The 17,951-nt window shown below is 40.4% G+C and overlaps 1 protein-coding gene across 1 annotated transcript in view; it reads left to right on the forward strand.

Moving 5' to 3' along the window:
• TMX4 (thioredoxin related transmembrane protein 4) overlaps nucleotides 1-17,951 on the forward strand; it is a 40,887-nt gene that overhangs the window by 13,758 nt on the left and 9,178 nt on the right. Inside the window, exons 3-5 of the mRNA XM_037147762.2 lie at nucleotides 6,797-6,842; nucleotides 8,374-8,502; nucleotides 11,261-11,306. Of these exons, the coding sequence (XP_037003657.2) occupies nucleotides 6,797-6,842; nucleotides 8,374-8,502; nucleotides 11,261-11,306 (221 nt within the window). The remainder of the gene's footprint in view (nucleotides 1-6,796; nucleotides 6,843-8,373; nucleotides 8,503-11,260; nucleotides 11,307-17,951) is intronic.

The following is a 17,951-nucleotide window of genomic DNA, read 5'->3' on the forward strand; positions in this document are numbered from 1 at the left end:
AAAAACCAAGTCCAAAAAGGAAAAAATGTTTTGCGTGTTAAAACAGTTTCTTAAAGTAGAGGCTCTAGAATTATTTTAAATGATAAAAACTTAAAAATTATAACTCATAAATAATAATTAGAAGACAAAATTCTACACACTTGATTGTTTGGGCGGCCTAGAGAATATTTTACTTCAAGTTATGCTGTAAATTTATAAGTTTATTTATTTATAAGTTTAACTTGCAATCCTAGTGCTTTTGGTTAATGTGTTTATTCAACAGTAGTTGAGTTCCTACCGTGTACTAGGCCCTGTTCTGGGTACCAGTGATACAGATGAAACAGGTGATTAATGGTACAAAGGAAGAAGGAGCCAAAACTTGGCCCCTCATTGAACTTACATTTCACTAAAGGAGACTGACATTAACAAAGAAAAAATGGAAAATAATGTCTGCTGGTAGCAAGGATTATGAAGAAAAAGAAAGCAGGGTAAAAAGGTAGAAAATACTGGGATCCACAATTTTAAATAGGGTGATCAGGAAAGACTATTTGATCAGAGGTCTTGACAGATTGCGGGAGTGAATTTCAACAAGCTCTCAGGAAGGAGCGTTCCAGACAGAGCAGAGAGCATGCGCAGGTGGGTGGGTACTTGGCTTCGCAGAGGAACAGTATGGCAGCCAGTGGGACGCTCCAGGTAAATGGGGCTGTAGAGGTAGCAAGGGACCAGACCCTGTAGGGTCTTGTTGGCCATGGCAAGTAGTTTCAATTTTATACTAAAGGTGGTAAGAAGAAAACTAGTGGAAGGTGTTGAGCAGGGGAGTGACATGACATGATTTATGTTTTAACAGAATTTCTTTGGCTGCTATGTGAAAAATTGTCTATAGGACAGAAGTTAAAGCAAGAAGAGATGTTAAGATGTTACTACAGGTGTCCAGAGTGGAGAAGGTGGTGGCGTGGACTAGCAGCAGCTGTGCTAAGTGGCTGGATTTGAGAGACTGCATTTGTCTAGAATATCCAAAGGTCTCTTTTGATAGATTAATTATTGTAGCAGTTAGTGGAAGGAGAGATGGAGGAGTGGGATGGGCAGGGGAGGGCAAAGGGGGAAAAATCGAGGAAACTAATAGCACAAACAATGGTTAAAAAAAAAAGAAAGAGATGGGAGATTGAAGGAAGAGCAGGTTTGGGACAGATTTAAGTTTGGGATATTTCATAGAAATCCAAGTACAAATGAGCTAGAGGTACATACACATTGGAGGATCATCAGTATATACAGTGTTTGAAATGATGGGAAGAATTGAAATTACCTAGGGAGTGTGTGCCAAGAAGTGTTTTGAGGATTGAGAATCAGGGACTCCCAACATTAAGAAGAAAGGAAGCTCAAGCCAAAGAAAAGTGGGAGGGAGACAGAGAAGTAGAGGGTCCTGGAGGCCAAGTGAAGAGTGACTTATGAGGTACTGATTTACTAACAAGTTTTCAGGGAAGCTATTTGAGTATTATCTACTTCATTCCGATAGAATCTGACATCCCAAACGAGCACCGGGAAGCCATTGAAATGTTCCTAGTTTTGCTCACAGTTGACACTTCACTGGGTGTTCTGTGTGCAGACGTATGTTTGGTTACAGATCTCTGTTAGTGTATTCTTCCATCAGGCTGCCTTGTCACAGGAGTGCTGGTCAGAGACAATTTCATGTCTTTTCCTTGCAAGTAAAATTTAAAAAGAAGGAAAGCAAGCATTTTCAAAGTGTTCATACATAGTTCTTTAGTTATTCCTGTAACTATTCTATTAGTATATTTAATAAGAAATTTTTTAGGATTTCGGAATTATAAAGATTGAAGATTGTGAACACATTGCATGTTCACAGCCGAGATGTAGTGATTGAAGGGAGAACAGACCTTAGATTAGGTGACATTGCATTGCCTGTTTAATACTGCATAAATCAGGTGATGTGTCAGTTTAAGTTGACTTGGGGACATTAAATTTACTGCATATGTACTTGAACCTTCCATTCCATTCAGACGAACATAGATGTCATGGACAGGAAAACAGTAGCTGCTGACTAGATTAGAGGTGAACCAGACCCCTACCATGGCCAAGAGTAAGCTTTGTGTTTAAAACCATTAATTAATTGTTGTAGACCGCTCTGCCTGGTTTTAGGAATTGTATCTCGACCCCTTGTGGCTAAGGGTGAGGGATGACCTTTGGAGTGCCAGCTGCAGGAGACAAAGCTTGTCTCTGGTAGCAAATGCTGCCTCAGTTTCCTCTCCCTGCCGCCAAAGCTTGTTGGGAAGTCAATGACAGGTAAGACCCCTCACAGTGGGAGGCAACCTAAGCCAGACTGGATTACTTGGGAGGCCTTCATGGAAGGACTCGGGGGCTGTAATAGGGAGCAATGGACTCTGGCCCCCTCTTTGACAAAGCCTGAGACCCCATGTTCTCTGGGAGAAGCACTTCCTGGCTCTAATCCCCTTAAGCCTGAATACCTGATGGGGAGAGGTGCAGCTCCTTGCTTTGCTAGAGAGTGTCCCGTGTCTCGGGGGGAAAATCCAGCATCACAAAGACTTCCTGAAAAACCTGTGAAATCTGCTCTGCTAAGAGTGCTTTCATTCATATGATAAGGGTCCCACAGGAAATGAGTTTGTGTCCCAAAGTTTCTGCAACTCTCTTCTTGACAGACACTGACTCAGACTCTGAAGCCCTCAGATTTCTTTGAAATGTTATCTACTGTTTGATCCTTGCCGCCCTGTACTCCTGTGTATTACAACCCAATAAAAGGCTATGGAGCAGGGAGCTCGGGGCCTTTTTCTCCTCGGAGGAACTGGCCGCTGCTGGCCTTTGTTTCCCCTGAGAAACTGGCCACAGCCCACTTCTCCTCCCCAAGCAGATCACAGCATGTCTTGGCCACATTCACTTGTGTCCGTGGCACTCGGGGGGACTCTCGAAGAAGTCTCCCCCACAATTAATGACAAAAGCCAATTTAGTTTACTGTACTTCAGTTAGTGTTAATATTTTAATTTTGTAATTATAAAAATTAGTCTTTTGCATTTATTCTGTTGACAACTTTATTTCAATCTCAAAGATGAGGTTCACTCTACTTTTTATTCATTGTTTTCCTTCTGCTTCTCTCTTTGGTGATAATATTTATGTCACCACTTATATATGTTTCAGGTATGTAACATCCTTAGAAAGAGCAAACTTCTCTCTATACTCAGAAAACTGAGGCTCAGAGAGAGGTTAGGTCGTACGTCCAAGGTAATATGGCTGATAAATGGTAGAACAAAAGCTAATAGTTCTCACCATTTTCTTAATATGGAACTTAAGTCATTTCCATTGTTTTTCATATCAAAATATAGGTCTCTGTCCTAATTTTCCTTTCTCCCATCTTTTAATTCTTTTTTCTTAAGCTACGTATGTTTAAGATAAACTTGCTAATAAGAAAATTTTCTGCACTTTGGATTCATGACTCTTTCATGTTGCAATATAGTCTTTATTTTTAAGTGGTAGTTAACCCTTAAAGTGAAAAAGGCGTGTAGAAATTTTGGGAGACCTTGTGGTCAAACTTCGTCTCTCTTACTTGAAGGTTTAAGAGTGTGCTTTTCTCCTCCACTCTTACTGAAGTTTGCTGCAGTGAGCCGTTCCGCAGATCTAAAATGCACTGCCACCATGCTGGGCTGCTGCAATTCTTCGTTAAGATCCACACTTAACTGGTTTTCAAGCCCTGAAGCCACAGCCTGAGATGGTGCTTCCTTGTTTTAAGTTAATCATATTTTCAGGTAATGAATGTCTCCCTTGAGACTTTATAACATTGGTGTTAAAAGTTAGGAGACATTTTTGGAACACTGATATGTTCTGATCTCTCAATCTCTTAGAAGTGACATTTGTCTGAGATGAATTCTCTGTGGTGTTGGATCTTGAAGGGCTTAGTAGTTGTCATAATCTAAGGATGGCTTTGGTTGCTCTTGATTTTGTTGTTGCTGATTTTACTAAATACATTCTCAGTGTCAGTATATTATTCCAGATAACAAACAGAATTCTTACCTGAATTAGATGCCGTAATCTTGTTGCTATTCCACATGGGTTGTCAGTTGAGGAAATATTAACAAACTTAAATGAAAGCAATCTTGAGGTATAACAGTTTATTAATAATGGTTATTGTTTTAAATGAACGTTAATTACCAGTTGTGTATTGGTACAGTTGTTACTGAAAACCACTCAGCAATTCATATCAAGAGCTATACAATTCTTATACCCTCTAACCTAGGAATTTTTGGAACGAGCATTCTGTCATACCTTCCAATCTGAATCAGAAAAATTGCAGAGACCATCTGTCACTGGGTCCCTTTTTCTAATTTTCTTCGTACTCATTGATTTCCATGAGCACATTTAAAGATACTGTAGAATTTTTAGTGCACGTAAAATAAGTTAGCTCGTGTTTATTATATTCCTCTCACATTACTCCAACTTTGAATCAGGTATTTTTAGTATGGCATATAATTGCTAGCATTTATTTAGTACTTATTACATATCACATACTGTTGTCTATGTGATTATAAATGTAATTACTTAATAGAAAAATACTATGAGAAATTGTGATGCCTATTTATAATAAAACCAAAGACCAGAGAGTATAAATTTAACCTGTCTGGTTAAAAATGAATACAAGGCAGAAGTGGGGTTTGACCCCAGGGGAGCTGGCCTGTGACACTGGAAATACTGTTGCATATTGTATTGGGTTGGCCAAAAAGTTTGTTCGGTTTTTTTCCATGACATGGTTCTAGTAGCACTTAGTTGTCCTTCCTAGCTTCATTCGAAACCATTTTGTTAGATTGTATTGTAACAGCTGTCATATCAGTGTGCGTTAAACAAAAGTCTTACCAAAATTGGCGAATTTTTGTATAGCCATTTTAATATTAAAGATGGAAGAAAATACGCAATATTTTCAGCATATTATACTTTATTATTTCAAGAAAGGTAAAAATGCAACTGAAATGCTAAGAAAGATTTGTGCAGTGTATGGAGAAGGTGCTATGGCTGATCAAACATGTCAAGAGTGGCTTACAAAGCTTCACACTGGAGACTTCTGCCTGGACAATGCTCATTGGTTGGGTAGACCAGTTGAAGTTGGTAGCAATCAAACCGAGACATTGATTGAGAACAATTGATGTGTTTATAAGCCATGCAAAAGATAGCTGACATACTCAAAATATCCAAATCAATTAAATTATTGGTGAATGAAAAACATGTCTTTTATTTTACAAAAAAAAAAAACATACTGACTTTTTGGTCAACCCAAAATAGTATGTTTCATATTTATTGTTTACTTTTTAAGTTATTGTGATGACCAAGAACATATGAAGAAGTTTAAAGAACTACTTAAAAATGTTGTCTTAGTGATAACATTTATTAGAATTTGTATGTATATATTTCCGATAAAAATAAAACCTAAATAGAAAGTTGAAGTGTTTATTCCACTTTAAAAGTCATATATATATATAAAGGATAATTTGTTAGCATTGCTACTCTCCTTAGATAAAATTTTTGGGTGGTTATAAGAGTCACTAGCTACTAAAGAAGTAAGGGATGAAATTGTTTATAATAATTATTGTAAGCAAAAGCCGATGATAAATTTTAAGCCCTTAGGATTACTTTTGGGAACCATCCTGCCTGGTTTCAGGAGCTGTCACCCCGCTGACAACACCTTTTTCCTCCAGCAGTTCAGAGTTGGAAATACACGAAGAGAGATGCCCTTGTTCACTGCTAGGGCAGAATTCCAGACAGTGGGAGGGGTGGAGATGCCCTGCAGACAGTGCTTGTTAGCAGTCCTCAGTCACCAGTCACTTGTGCCCACGTGAATATTATTTATTTGTAAACTCTACAAGAGCCAGGGATTTGTTCCTCACTCCTAGTCCCGTTCAGGTTTTGTTGCATACCCCTTTCCCTCATATCATCTATCTGTTTATAGTTATGATTTTAAGTATTAAGGTTTCTTCCTCTGCCACTCACTAGACAGTAAGCCCTGTGGGAACAAAGAGTGCGTGTTTTTACTTGTCTCTGTGCCTTGGACACGTATGATTGTCCCTGAACAAAGAAGATAACTCGTGAATATTTGCTGAGTGATTAAGGGTTTTATTTGTCTTTGTCTTCAGATGTACTTAGCATGGCATCTGATGTTGGTAGTGTCCAGTAAAGGTTTCCTCAGAGAAATTGAAAAAATCTGTTCAGTGTATATAGAGTCCCTTGACAGTACTTGCAGATTTTCTAAATGTGCAAAGATTATATATGATCTTATTTTACATTCTTCATTATTATGATTTTAAGCCTACATCTAATGTAATAGTACCTATAATTTATTGAGTTTTTTACCATGTGCTAAAGCACTTAACATACTGAACCAATTAACTTCAAAACAGTTCAGTTAGGCTTTAATATACCCATTTTAGAGGTGAGGAAACAAACTCAGAAGTTAAGTGATGTATCTAAGGTCATACAGTTAGTAAGTGGAGAATTTGGGCTTTAACCCAGGTTGAATGACTCTAACCTGTCATGTCAGCCACCGGACAATTCCAAGTGATGGCCCAAAGCAGAAAACTCACATGACACATCACAGATAAGCAAGTGGTATGTCAGTGGCGGAAAAGTGTTAGGTAATAAAAATGGGTAAAAATAAATTTTCTTTAAGTCAAACAAGTAAACAGTATATATGATTTAATAATGTGGTTACAAAAGCAAGCTCAAGGCTGCTTGCTCTTATAACTGAGGTTGGGTGCTTGGGTTAGTCTGAGTTTGACTTGTAACTTTTTTTTGTTTCTGCTTCTCGTAGGTTTAAGTGGCCGCTTCTTCGTCACCACGCTTCCAGCATTTTTCCAGTAAGTCTAAATAATTTTCTGGCCCGGTAAATATTAAAAGTCAGTCGGCATATACCAGGAATCTAAGTTGTTTTCCATAACCATCACACATTCAGCCTCCCATTGGAAGGCCAGCTCTGCAGGAATGACAGCTGTTAGAGGAGAGGGTTGCCCAGAGTGCTTCAGGGAGAAGAACCTAAGTTTGGGCAGGGAAGTTGGGGGAGGGGGTCAGTGAAGACTTTTCTGATGACATAAAAGGTGGGATGATTCTTAATAGATAAGGAGAAACCGGTTAAATAGACAAGGGGGGCAAGGCCTTTCCAGAGAGAGGAGATATCATGGAAGCATCCTGTGGAAAATGAGCTACCTTATGAGAACTGTAACTAGTTCTGTAAGGCTGGCCCAAAGGCTTGGATCATCCTGGGTAATGAGGCTAGAAGGCTCAGGTAGGGAGAGGGGAAAGAGAGGAAGAGATGGGTTCTGGGGATGCTTAGGAGGTGGGATCACTGGCACTTAGTGACTGATTAGCCATAAAGAAGGAAAAATCCGTGATGACAGCCCACAGACCATGTATAATGAGTAAAAGCTACTAGAATAAAATGAAGTTTGGAAGACAGAGGCCAACAAGGAGAAGATCGTGTGAAGTGTCTGTTAATTTGAAATAGAGATGTTTAGATGATAGTTTGGTTTGAGGATCTAAAGCTCAGAAGAAGGATGTAGACTGGAGATACATACTGGGAATTCCCCAGCATTGAGATAGCTAAGAGGTGGAATATAGTTAGAAAACACACAGTGGAAATAGAAGGAGGCCACGGCTAGAACTTGGGGTTGACCGAGCCTAGGACAGGGAGTAAGGAACTGGGACGGAACTGATGCTCAGAGTGGAGGAAGTCCAGAGGGCTCATCAAAGCCAACAGAGAAGAGGGAGGAAGGGGTGGTTAGTAGAGGGCAGTGCCAGTGACAGATAAAGGAAAAAGGCAGAAAAGGGCTTCGTGGGTGTGATGGCACTTCAGAGTCGTCGGAAACCTCCCCGTGGAGCTGTGGAAGCAGAACCCCAGGTTGTGCGAGTTGTGACTGAGTGATATCTGAGGAGAAAGTGGCAAGTGTAGACTCTTCCCTTAGGAAGTTTGACCGTGAGGAGAAAGCAGAAGTGAGGGAAGGCAGGAGTATGTGGAAATAGGAGGGGTTTTCTTAATTTTCAGGGGACATACATTTTTTAAACCCGATAACAACGGCTATTTTGCTGTTGTAAGAGAAAAATTAAAAGCTTGGTAGCAAAAATAATAAAAAGTTACTTGGTGGGAACTTTGCTAGTAATCAAAAATTTTTCAGTGATAAAATAGAATGTGTAATGCTTTATGTTTTAGATTTTCTCATCTGTAATAGATTAATATTTACACATGCTTTCTGATTTATGCCTAAGTATAATTTTTTCTTCATTTGAGCCAAGTTAAAATTCAGAGTGTAGTTTGCATGTAAAACCAATAATTATTTTGATTTTTATTATCTGTAACACTGGTTATTTTAATGGGCTTTTTTTTTTAATTAATAGTGCAAAGGATGGGATATTCCGTCGCTACCGTGGCCCAGGAGTCTATGAAGACCTGCAGAATTATATCATACAAAAGAAATGGCAATCAGTTGAGCCTCTGACTGGCTGGAAATCCCCTGCTTCTCTAACGTAACTTGTAATTTTTTTTTTAATGAAAAGGTATTATTAATAAAACAGGCAGTATCAAGTAAACAGTTCATGGACCTTAAAAGTCTACATTTTTCTTCGTATTCACTTCTGGTTACCCAGACTACCCATGACCATGGTTAGACCATGTTCTGTTTCTGGTTTTATCACCCACATTTGTGTCAGCTGCTTGTTACTGTACTGGAAGTAGTATCCGCATTCAAGTGGGTCACACAAAGCCTCCCGTAACTTCTACACTAAGCCATGCCAGCTGTTTTCCCTTTATAAAATATGGTATTGAACACATTTACCAAGTCACCAATTCTTTCCTTTTAAATGATCAATAAGATATGGAAATGACTCTTTCCTGAATTATAGTTTATGAAGCAATTAATGGTATCAAATGTGGACGATCAAACCTACGGTGTCTTTTGGTACTTAGCAGAATACTGCTAGGTAACTTATGGCCATGATGGCAAGCTGCGTAATAATTGGTGAGGTAGATGTGCCAAACCAGAACAACTTTTTCCATAGTTGATTTTCACTCTGAATGAGTTGTCATAGTTGTAATTAATTTGATTAGTTATATATACAAGGGTAAGGAATATCCCCACTGAAAAAGGATCAAATTATGCAATAATTCAGGAATAAATCATCTAGTAGCATTTATGTAACACTCAGGAAATACGTGACTTAGTCTAAAAGTAGCTTTCCATTATACAAGTATTTGAGTAATGATTTTATGCCATAAAAAATGGCTTTGTTCTAGGTGGTAGATAATTCAAAAGTGAACAAGACAGACATGGTCCCTCTGCTCTCCTCAGGTAACTTAAAGTAAGGCAGACTAAGTAAAAAAACTAGGGATATAAAGAATCATAGGCTGTTTAAAAAATACCAAACAAAAACCTTTAATAAGACAGGGAATCACTGTGGGCATGGACCTCCACTGGATGAGGGGCTAGGAGAGATCACTCTGGAGGGAGGACTCGGGATAGAACATCCTAGTCAGGTGAAGAGCAGGGCGGGAATATTTCTAGGAACGTGGATTACATGTATATAGGTCAAAACATGCAGAGAGCTTGGTGTGTTGAGCAGAAGCTCAGCTGGGGTGAAGACAGTGAATGGTATAAAAGGTGGAAAAGATCAGGCAGAAAGAAGCCAGGTCATACAGACCTCTGACCACACTGAGGAACTTGGATGCAGTGACATGCAGTGCATGCAGTGACAGTGTGGCTCTTAGAAGAAGAGACTGGGGAGGCCAAGCGCAGACGAGGTCAGACGGTGAGAAGGCTGTGTCGAGCCTTGGGACAGTGCCAGTGCACACCAGGGTGGCAACAGTGGGGTGGAGAGAGTGGGTGGTTTTAGTACATGTTTTGAAGGGAGACCTGGCTAAGATGACGGAGAGGGGAGATTCACAAAAAATATTTTGGTTTCTGGTTTGAATACTTGGTGGTTCCTGGTACCAGTTACTGATTCGAGCAAGAAAGAACCAAGTTCAGTGTTAAATACGTTAAGTTTGAGATGCAGACTTCTTTGCAGAGTTGTCAGCTTGGTTGCATGGAGATGGGTCTCCATGGAGAACTGAGGAACACAAACACAGAATATGTTGATGGCATTTGAAGCCTTGGAAGGGAGGAGCTTACTTAGAGAGAGAGAAAAAGCGAAAAGTTCCTGGGACCTAGCCACAGGCACTCCAAAATCAAGAATTTGGGTAGAGAAAGAGTCAGCAAAAGAAGTCAGGGAAGTGAAAATGGGTACCAGTGGGTCAAGAGAACAAGCAGGATTATGTGATTTCCTAGAAGCCAGTAAATTAGGGTGCTTCAGAATGAGGAGTAGTTACTGTGTCCCATGTTACCAAGAGGTGAAAGAACATCAAGTGTGAGACATGGACATTGAATGAAGTAATACAAGGTTGTTGTGGCTTTGACAGGCAGTGATATTGCAGTAGTGCAGACGGAAGCAGATTTGAATGGATTAAAGATAAGGAAGAAGGAACAGCGAGTGAGGACTACTCCAGGGAGAAGTTTGTGAAGCTGGAGGGCCATGTGAGGCCCGTGAGACTCTTTTTAAAAAGTGAGAGAGGATAGAACATGTTTTCATGCCAATGAAAATGATCCAGTAGAAAGAAAGAAATTGCTAATGCAGGCAGAGGGAGTGACAAAAAGAACCAAGTCACTAATGAGCCAAAGAGGTGAGGTCCAAGGCACAAGTGGAGGAATTAGACAGGGGGAGGGCAGATGGACTTTCTGTGTCGGAACAGGAGAAGGGGGTGCAGGTGTGCACCAGGCTCAGATTTGGTGTTGGGAAGATAAGAGAGATCACATACTGGCCTCTGATTTCACAGTGACACATGAGGAGTGTTCGCTGAGACGGCAGGGGGAGAGGAGGGTGTGTGAGGGTGTGAAGAGAAGGAAAAACGTGAGCCTGAAAAATGCCGTACGGAGTGCTCACTGACGTTTGTGATTATGAAGGGAAATGAAGGGAGAACACTTAGCTGGCCCCCTGATTTTTCCTTAGGAACACACAGTTGCCCACAGTGGGGGTTTTTGCCAAGTATGTACAGTGGAGGGAGAGAGGGCCAGGGGATGTGACTGTATTTACAGCAGTGGCTGAAGTGATGGCCAGGGAGTTGAAGCTCTGTACGAGCTCCAGTGAATCCGGGAGAGGGGACACTGCATTGCAAAATGTGGAAGGAAGATCCTTGTGTCCGCAGTTTTGTTTTCACATAGTATACATCACCAGTGGGTCTCCTCTTTTTTAGGATGTCTGGAATGGCTGGCCTTTTTACCATCTCTGGCAATATATGGGTAAGTCATCTTAAATATACCTGTTTTTTTACAGAGAGTTTTTTAAGAGTAAGAATATAACTTCTAAATGTGTGGGGGCAACTTTCTTAGCAAGTCCCCCCGGGTGCCACGGATAAAAGTAAATATGACTGAGACATGGTGTGATCTGCTTAGGGAGGAGAAGTGGCCATTTTTCCAGAGGAAAAAGGCCATGAGCAGTGGCCAGTTTCTCAGGGGAAAAAGGCCCACAGCAGCCAGTTTCTCCAAGGAGAAAAAAGCCTCGGACCTGCTCCTCCAGGGCCTTTTATTGGGCTCTAATACACAGGAATACAGGGTGGCAAGGATCAAACAGTAGATAACATTTCAAAGAAATTTGAGGGCTTAGTATGAGTCCAAGTCTGTCAGGAACAGAGTTTTAGGGTTTCCTGGTTGAACCCTTAACATATGAATGAAAGCACTCTTAAGAGCAGATTTCAGAGGTTTATCAGGAAGTCTTTGTGATGCCAGATTTTTCCCCTGGACACGCTCTAGCAAGACAAGGAGCTGTACCCTTCCCCATCAGATATTCAGGCTTAAGGGCAGTAGAGCCAGGAAGCACTTCTCCCAGAGAACATGGGGACTCGGGCTCTGTCAAAGCCCCGGGGTGGGGGTTGGGGGGTGAGAGTCCATTGCTCTTTGTTGCAGCTCCCCCCCAGTCCTTCCATGAAGGCCTCCCAAGTGATCGAGTCTGGCTTAGGTTGCCCCCCCCCTTTGTGAGGGGTCTTACCCATCATTGACTTCCAACCAAGCTCTGGGGGCAGGGAGAGGAACTGAGGCGCATTTGCTACCAGAGACAAGGTTTGTCTCCTGCGGCTCGCATTCCAAAGGTCATCTCTCGCCCTTAGCCACAAGGGGTTGAGATACAATTCCTAGAACCAGGCAGAGCGGTCTACAACATAAATGGAAATAAACATTGTAAATACTTTTATAGTTTCACTTCTTAAGCCACACGACTACTCTCACAAGGGGTCCCCAGTGAAAACATCTCTGTGTAGAAAGCCATATATTAAACAGGACTAGTAACTGCTGTGTCAGAGTTATATTTTCATAGATCAGTGATTAATCTCTATCAAAGCTGAATCATGCTTACGTGGTTTTACTTCATCTTATATTTCCATTGTCATAACCTCTCTACAGAGCAAAGATTATCTAAGCCTGCAAGTGTTCTGTATGTCAGAGATCAGCGAACTGTAGCTAGAGGGCTGGCCACCTGTTTTTGTAAATAAAGTTTTATTGGCACACAGCCACGTTCATTCATCACCTATTGTCTATGATTGTTTTCATTCTACAATGGTAAAGTCCAGTAGTTGTGATAGACCATGTGGCCCAAAGCCGACAGTATTTACTCGGACCCTTCAAGAAAAAGGACACCCCTGCTATATGTGATTATATCATTTCACTGAATTTCAAACTGTTATTTAGGTTAAAGGTTTGGAAATGTACATAACCATGAATGTCATAAAACCTTATCTGATTTTTATGTGTAAAATGGTCTAAATCCAGCTAGATTTAACACTGTTGCAGTGCAATTAAACATATCCTTCAAGTATTCCCAATCTGCAGAAATGAGTCCCCCCGTTTGTCTTTCCTCAGCTGTGATTGTAGGTCAGGGTGTCATGTTTGGAACTTAATATTCAAGGAGCTTAGGAATACTCCTTGAGCCCCTTGAATATTATGTCTCGTGCGCATTGAGATATGAGGGTGCTGAGGGAAATTGAATAACCTTTTACATCCCAGTTTCTTAGTTGTATTTTATTTTTTGTGTCGCACGATAGAATGCCAACTTCAGGATTATTTTTTTTAACAACTGAAGCTGGATTGGTCACTTGGATGCAGTAATTTCTGGTCAAAGTTTATTAACTGCTTTTTAAAATTTTTGTAATTATGTATTATATTAAATAACTGGCTTTTTTCCTCTCCAGGTAGTATAAGTTTCATATGGTTTCCTTCTACTATTTTCTTAATATGATGAGAAGTTTAATCAAGGGCTGAGATTTATGAATTTGCAACTGGGAATTGAGAGTAAGGGATCTGTGGTTTGCAGTATGTTGGTACTAAAGGTCGACAGAGTCATACATATTTCCTGGTAGCCACCTGAGAGCCTTAGCCTTATAACGTCCAATTTAATAGGGTAATTATAATACATGGATGTCAGCAATCACTGAGACAAGGTCTTAGCACAGAACCTGTAATAAGTGCAGGTCAAGAGATGAATTTTGTTCCATGGGTTAATGTGCACTTTAGGTAGAAGTTAGTCATGGCTGTCACGCACTGTTAAAGTGTTTTACATTTAAATATAGTAATCAGAGAAATGATTGCCCTGATCACATATAACTTGGCATTTAGTACTTGGATAAACAAGCAATTAAGGAAGAATTTAAAATTTTTTATTAGATCAGGCAAATGATTACAACGTGCACTGTCACATCAAGGCCAGGAAAGGTGGTTTTATCATTGTGTATGCGCAGTGCCCAGCCGTGGGCAGTGCGGATGGATTCTGTGTGGATGCTCTGGGCTGCAGAGAGAGCCGTTTGGAGAAGAGAGTGTGGTCCATCTCTGAATAACCAGTTAAGACACTGGCTTAGTTATTGATGAGTAGAGTACATACGATGTTTATATGTATATTTAGAATGTTTTTACAGACATTTAAAAAGGAACAAAAAGATAGTTTTATAAGATAAACTATAAAATTTGACACATAAAACTTTTCATTTTACATTTCATAAAGTTGCTTTTATCTAATGTTAAAACCATATTTTTTTCTTTTTTGTTAGCATTTGCCGGGATTTTTTTCCCACTGCCAATCCTTTTGTAGTTTTGTTAGTGAGTGTTGTAGAAAGTATATAGCAAGAATTAATTTTTTTAACTGATCAATTTCGTCCATTTATATTTATTGGGATCACTCATATATTTGCTCTGATTGTAGATTGTGTGTGGAGGTGGGGGAGGGGAGTGCACCTGGCTAAGAGAACATAAAGGGTAGGTTTGTAGGTTATTTTGATCTTCTCACGTATATATATGTTACCTTAAAAACATGTAATAGAGCTCTGGTATAGCCTCTGTATCATCGCATGGCTTGCCCAAGCATCTTAGCAACTTTTTGGGGTTTTTTATTTCTGCAAAACAAGTTCCCAGCCTTTCATGAAATCTCTGGGAAGGGCTCATAGCACCTGTGATTCTAGAATTTAGCCCCCTTGTCTGTTTGCAGAGAGTAAGATCTCTGGCCTGGTGGGATCCAGTCCTTGGCTACTTGTTGGTCTCTGGTTTCTACTGGGTTGGCCAAAAAGTTTGTTGGTTTTTTTCCTGTAAGATGGCTGTAGTAGCGCTTAGTTTTCTTTCACTTCATTTGAAACACTTTTGTTAGATGTTTTGTGATAGCTGTCATGTCAGTGCGCATTTAAAAAAGGTACCGAGATTAGTGAATTTTTGTGCAGCCATTTTTATATTGAAGATGGAAGAAAACATGCAACATCTTTGGCATGTTATGTTTTACTATTTCAAGAAGGGTAAGAACACAACTGAAACACACAAAAAAGAATTGTGCAGTGTATGGAGAAGTTTCTGTGACTGATCAAACGTGGTCAAAAGTGTTTTGCGAAGTTTCATGCTGGAGATTTGCTGGATGACACTCCATAGTCGGGTAGACCAGTTGAAGTTGATAGTGATCAAATCAAGACATCAAGTCAGCATTCTACCATGCAGGAGATGATTGACATACTCAAAACATCCAAATCAATAAAGTGGTTGGTGAGAATGAAAAATGTGCCTTTTATTTTACACAGAAAATGAAACAGACCTTGTGGCCAACCCAGTACTTTAACCGCTAGGCGCAGTCTTAACATGTTGCTCTTACAGAACCACTTACTGAGACAGTCCAGGTTGACCACCCAGCCCACTCAGGTAGCTTATTTAACTGGCTCTTCCTCTTTGCCCAAGATCCTTTCATCAGGGCCGGATGTATGATTGTGGGGAATATAACCCATTTTTAACTCATGTCTAGACAGTAAAAATACCGTAGTGTAACCAGGTCAACAGTGAACAGAAGAAACACAGCATGTGATGGAGGAGAAAGAAAGACTGAGAGAGAAAATAGGGCTAGAAATAAAAGAGTAAAAAGTCTCTGAGAAAGACGATAAAAACATGGAAGAAGGGAGGAGAGTGGCTAATGCCAGTGAGGGAAGGTTGTGGATGCCCATCCTCAGTCTCCTTTATCCCGGGAATCAGGCTTCCACAACAAAAGTCTCCCCTGGGTGGGCAGTTGGTTAATGTAAATATTTCCATAGAGAAAATGGCGTATTATTCAGCGGGTAAAGATAAAACTATGTAGAGTGTTATGTTTATATAGAGTTTTTATTTGTGTGTAGGAAAACAGCTAGAGAGATACATCAGATATCAATAATGGCTGTTGCTGATAATGAAATTATGGCTGATTTTTTTACATTTTTATCTTTCTTTGCATTTCTAATTTTTCTGTGTGAAAAAGATAAAACGAAAATGAGCCCTATCTTGAAGACCAAAGCCCACTGACTTACTGATTCCTCAAACTCCTTGGGTTTCTGCCTGAGGAGTTAGGAGTGAAGCCATGCTTGCTGGGCCTGGTATTTCGGAAATGAAAGCTGCTCCTCAGGGTGTCGGGACCATGCGGTGAGGAGACAGCCACAGAGCTGAGTGCCTGTGAACCCGGGGCGTTCGTCTGATTCTGCATTTGGCTCTCTTAAATCTACTCCAGCCTCCCATATGTTGTTGCTTGGGTAAACACTTGCGGTGAGGAAGTCCTCTGAATAATTTATAAGCCAGATCCTGTGAACTCCTGCTGTCAGCTGGAATCCTAGAAATCCTTGATAGGCAATTTGTACCACAGTGTCGGGGAAGGGTAGATTATCTCAAGTGTTCTTTCCGTCACCAATATTTAAGTTGTTTTCCCATCCTAGTCATGGAGGTATCCCCCTATGTATTTTAATTTTTATATGGACATATAGAAGAAGTCATTGTCACTTTAGCTATAATACCTGTCCTCATGTGTAGTCTTGACGTCTGCCTGCCTCACAGGAGTCGCTGAGGCCTGGAAGATGGACAGCTAGGGCAGTCTCAGTAGACATCTTCTAGATAGAGAGCTGATACTGACTTTCTATTTATAGTAGTCGTATTCTTTACATTGCATTCAGCGTTTACAAAGTGACTCACCTTGATGAAAAATGTTAGTCTAAAGGAGGTGGGGGTAATGTCATGAGAGTGATGGGCAGGAGGCTGACCTTGGGAAGCAACACTGTTAAAAGCGGCACCACAGTCAGGGTCAGGGATCTGGGGTTGAGATTTTTGTCTGTGGCAAATGTTTGGAGAGACTTTCTGGTCTCCCTGGCTTCTCATCTCTCTTTGCAGTTGTCTGCAGTGATGCAGGGAAGCATTGTCTTTTCTCTTTTCCACCTTGTGTGTATGTCTCTGAACCCATTTGTTCTTCCTGTGTAAACTGTTGTTATTAGAACACTGAATGCTTAGGGTAGAACCTGGCACCTAGTACATACTTGATAACTGTTTTTGTTAGTTATTGCCATTCATTATTGTCATCATTATTTTACTTCTCCACTCTGATTAGGCAACAAGGAATTTTTGTTTTTATTCATTTATTTTTTAACAAAGTCTGATGGCAGTCTTAAGATTGGGTTCTATGGTGGTTTACAATGTGTACTTTTGCTAACTAGATTTAGAAGTTGAATGTATTTAAATATTATTTTATTTGATTTGGTGAATGTGTGCTGCTCACTGAGCTAATATAGTAACTCCTCTCTAGTCATTGTTACTTTTTGGTGCAGGCATATGGGAAATTTTAGCTACAATAAGCTGTGCTGAATCTTTGGGAGGATAATCTGTGTGTTCGAGGAGATCTAATACTTTGTAAATGTCACATGATGAGAATTAAAGGCCATGAGTATTTAGACTGGAAAATAGTAAGAGTATATTTTAAAATTCTAAAATATCCCTGGTATTTTATTCCCCTAGATAGATAGTGGTGTCTCGTTTACTGCTTTTTTTTTTCTGGTACCTAATATCTAGAACAATATGAAGGCGAGATGATACACATCCATTAGTTCTATCTCTTAGTGCTGACGGGGGCTGCAAGGGTGTGTCTTGTTGCCAGTGTTCAGGAGGGTGTGACGTGGATGGGGAAGTGACCTCGAGGCCATCCCTGGAAAAGTCCCTGAGCTGCTGCCACACAGAGAACGTAGTTTGAGGATTTGGATCGGTGTTCGAGAAGAATGTAGGGCTTGTCAAACTCCCTCAGTATATCCTGTGACATAGGTGGGATATAAATTCAAAAGGTTCTCTGCCCTTATGGGCCATCCCAGCTCTGAATGAGACCCTGCACTGAGCAGGATGGGTGGGTGCTGTGGGCAGTACCTAATCGGACCTGCATTGGTTCAGTAAGTAGTTCAGGTTTCAGAGGCAGTTCCGGCCTCCGTGGGGAGGGAAGGCCCTACCTGTGATCCATGAATGGATCCGAGGAATGTTGGCCCGCCTCCATTCCTTTTTCACCGGACCACTGGTTGGAATGTCCTTGTGTATTCTGCTCTAATGCTATCCAAAAATGATAAAAAAACTACGTCCTATATATATATATATATATATATA

This window comes from Artibeus jamaicensis, unplaced genomic scaffold (genome assembly GCF_021234435.1).
Source record: "Artibeus jamaicensis isolate MK-2021 breed Jamaican fruit bat unplaced genomic scaffold, CSHL_Jam_final contig_685, whole genome shotgun sequence".
Classification (NCBI taxonomy): Eukaryota; Metazoa; Chordata; class Mammalia; order Chiroptera; family Phyllostomidae; genus Artibeus; species Artibeus jamaicensis.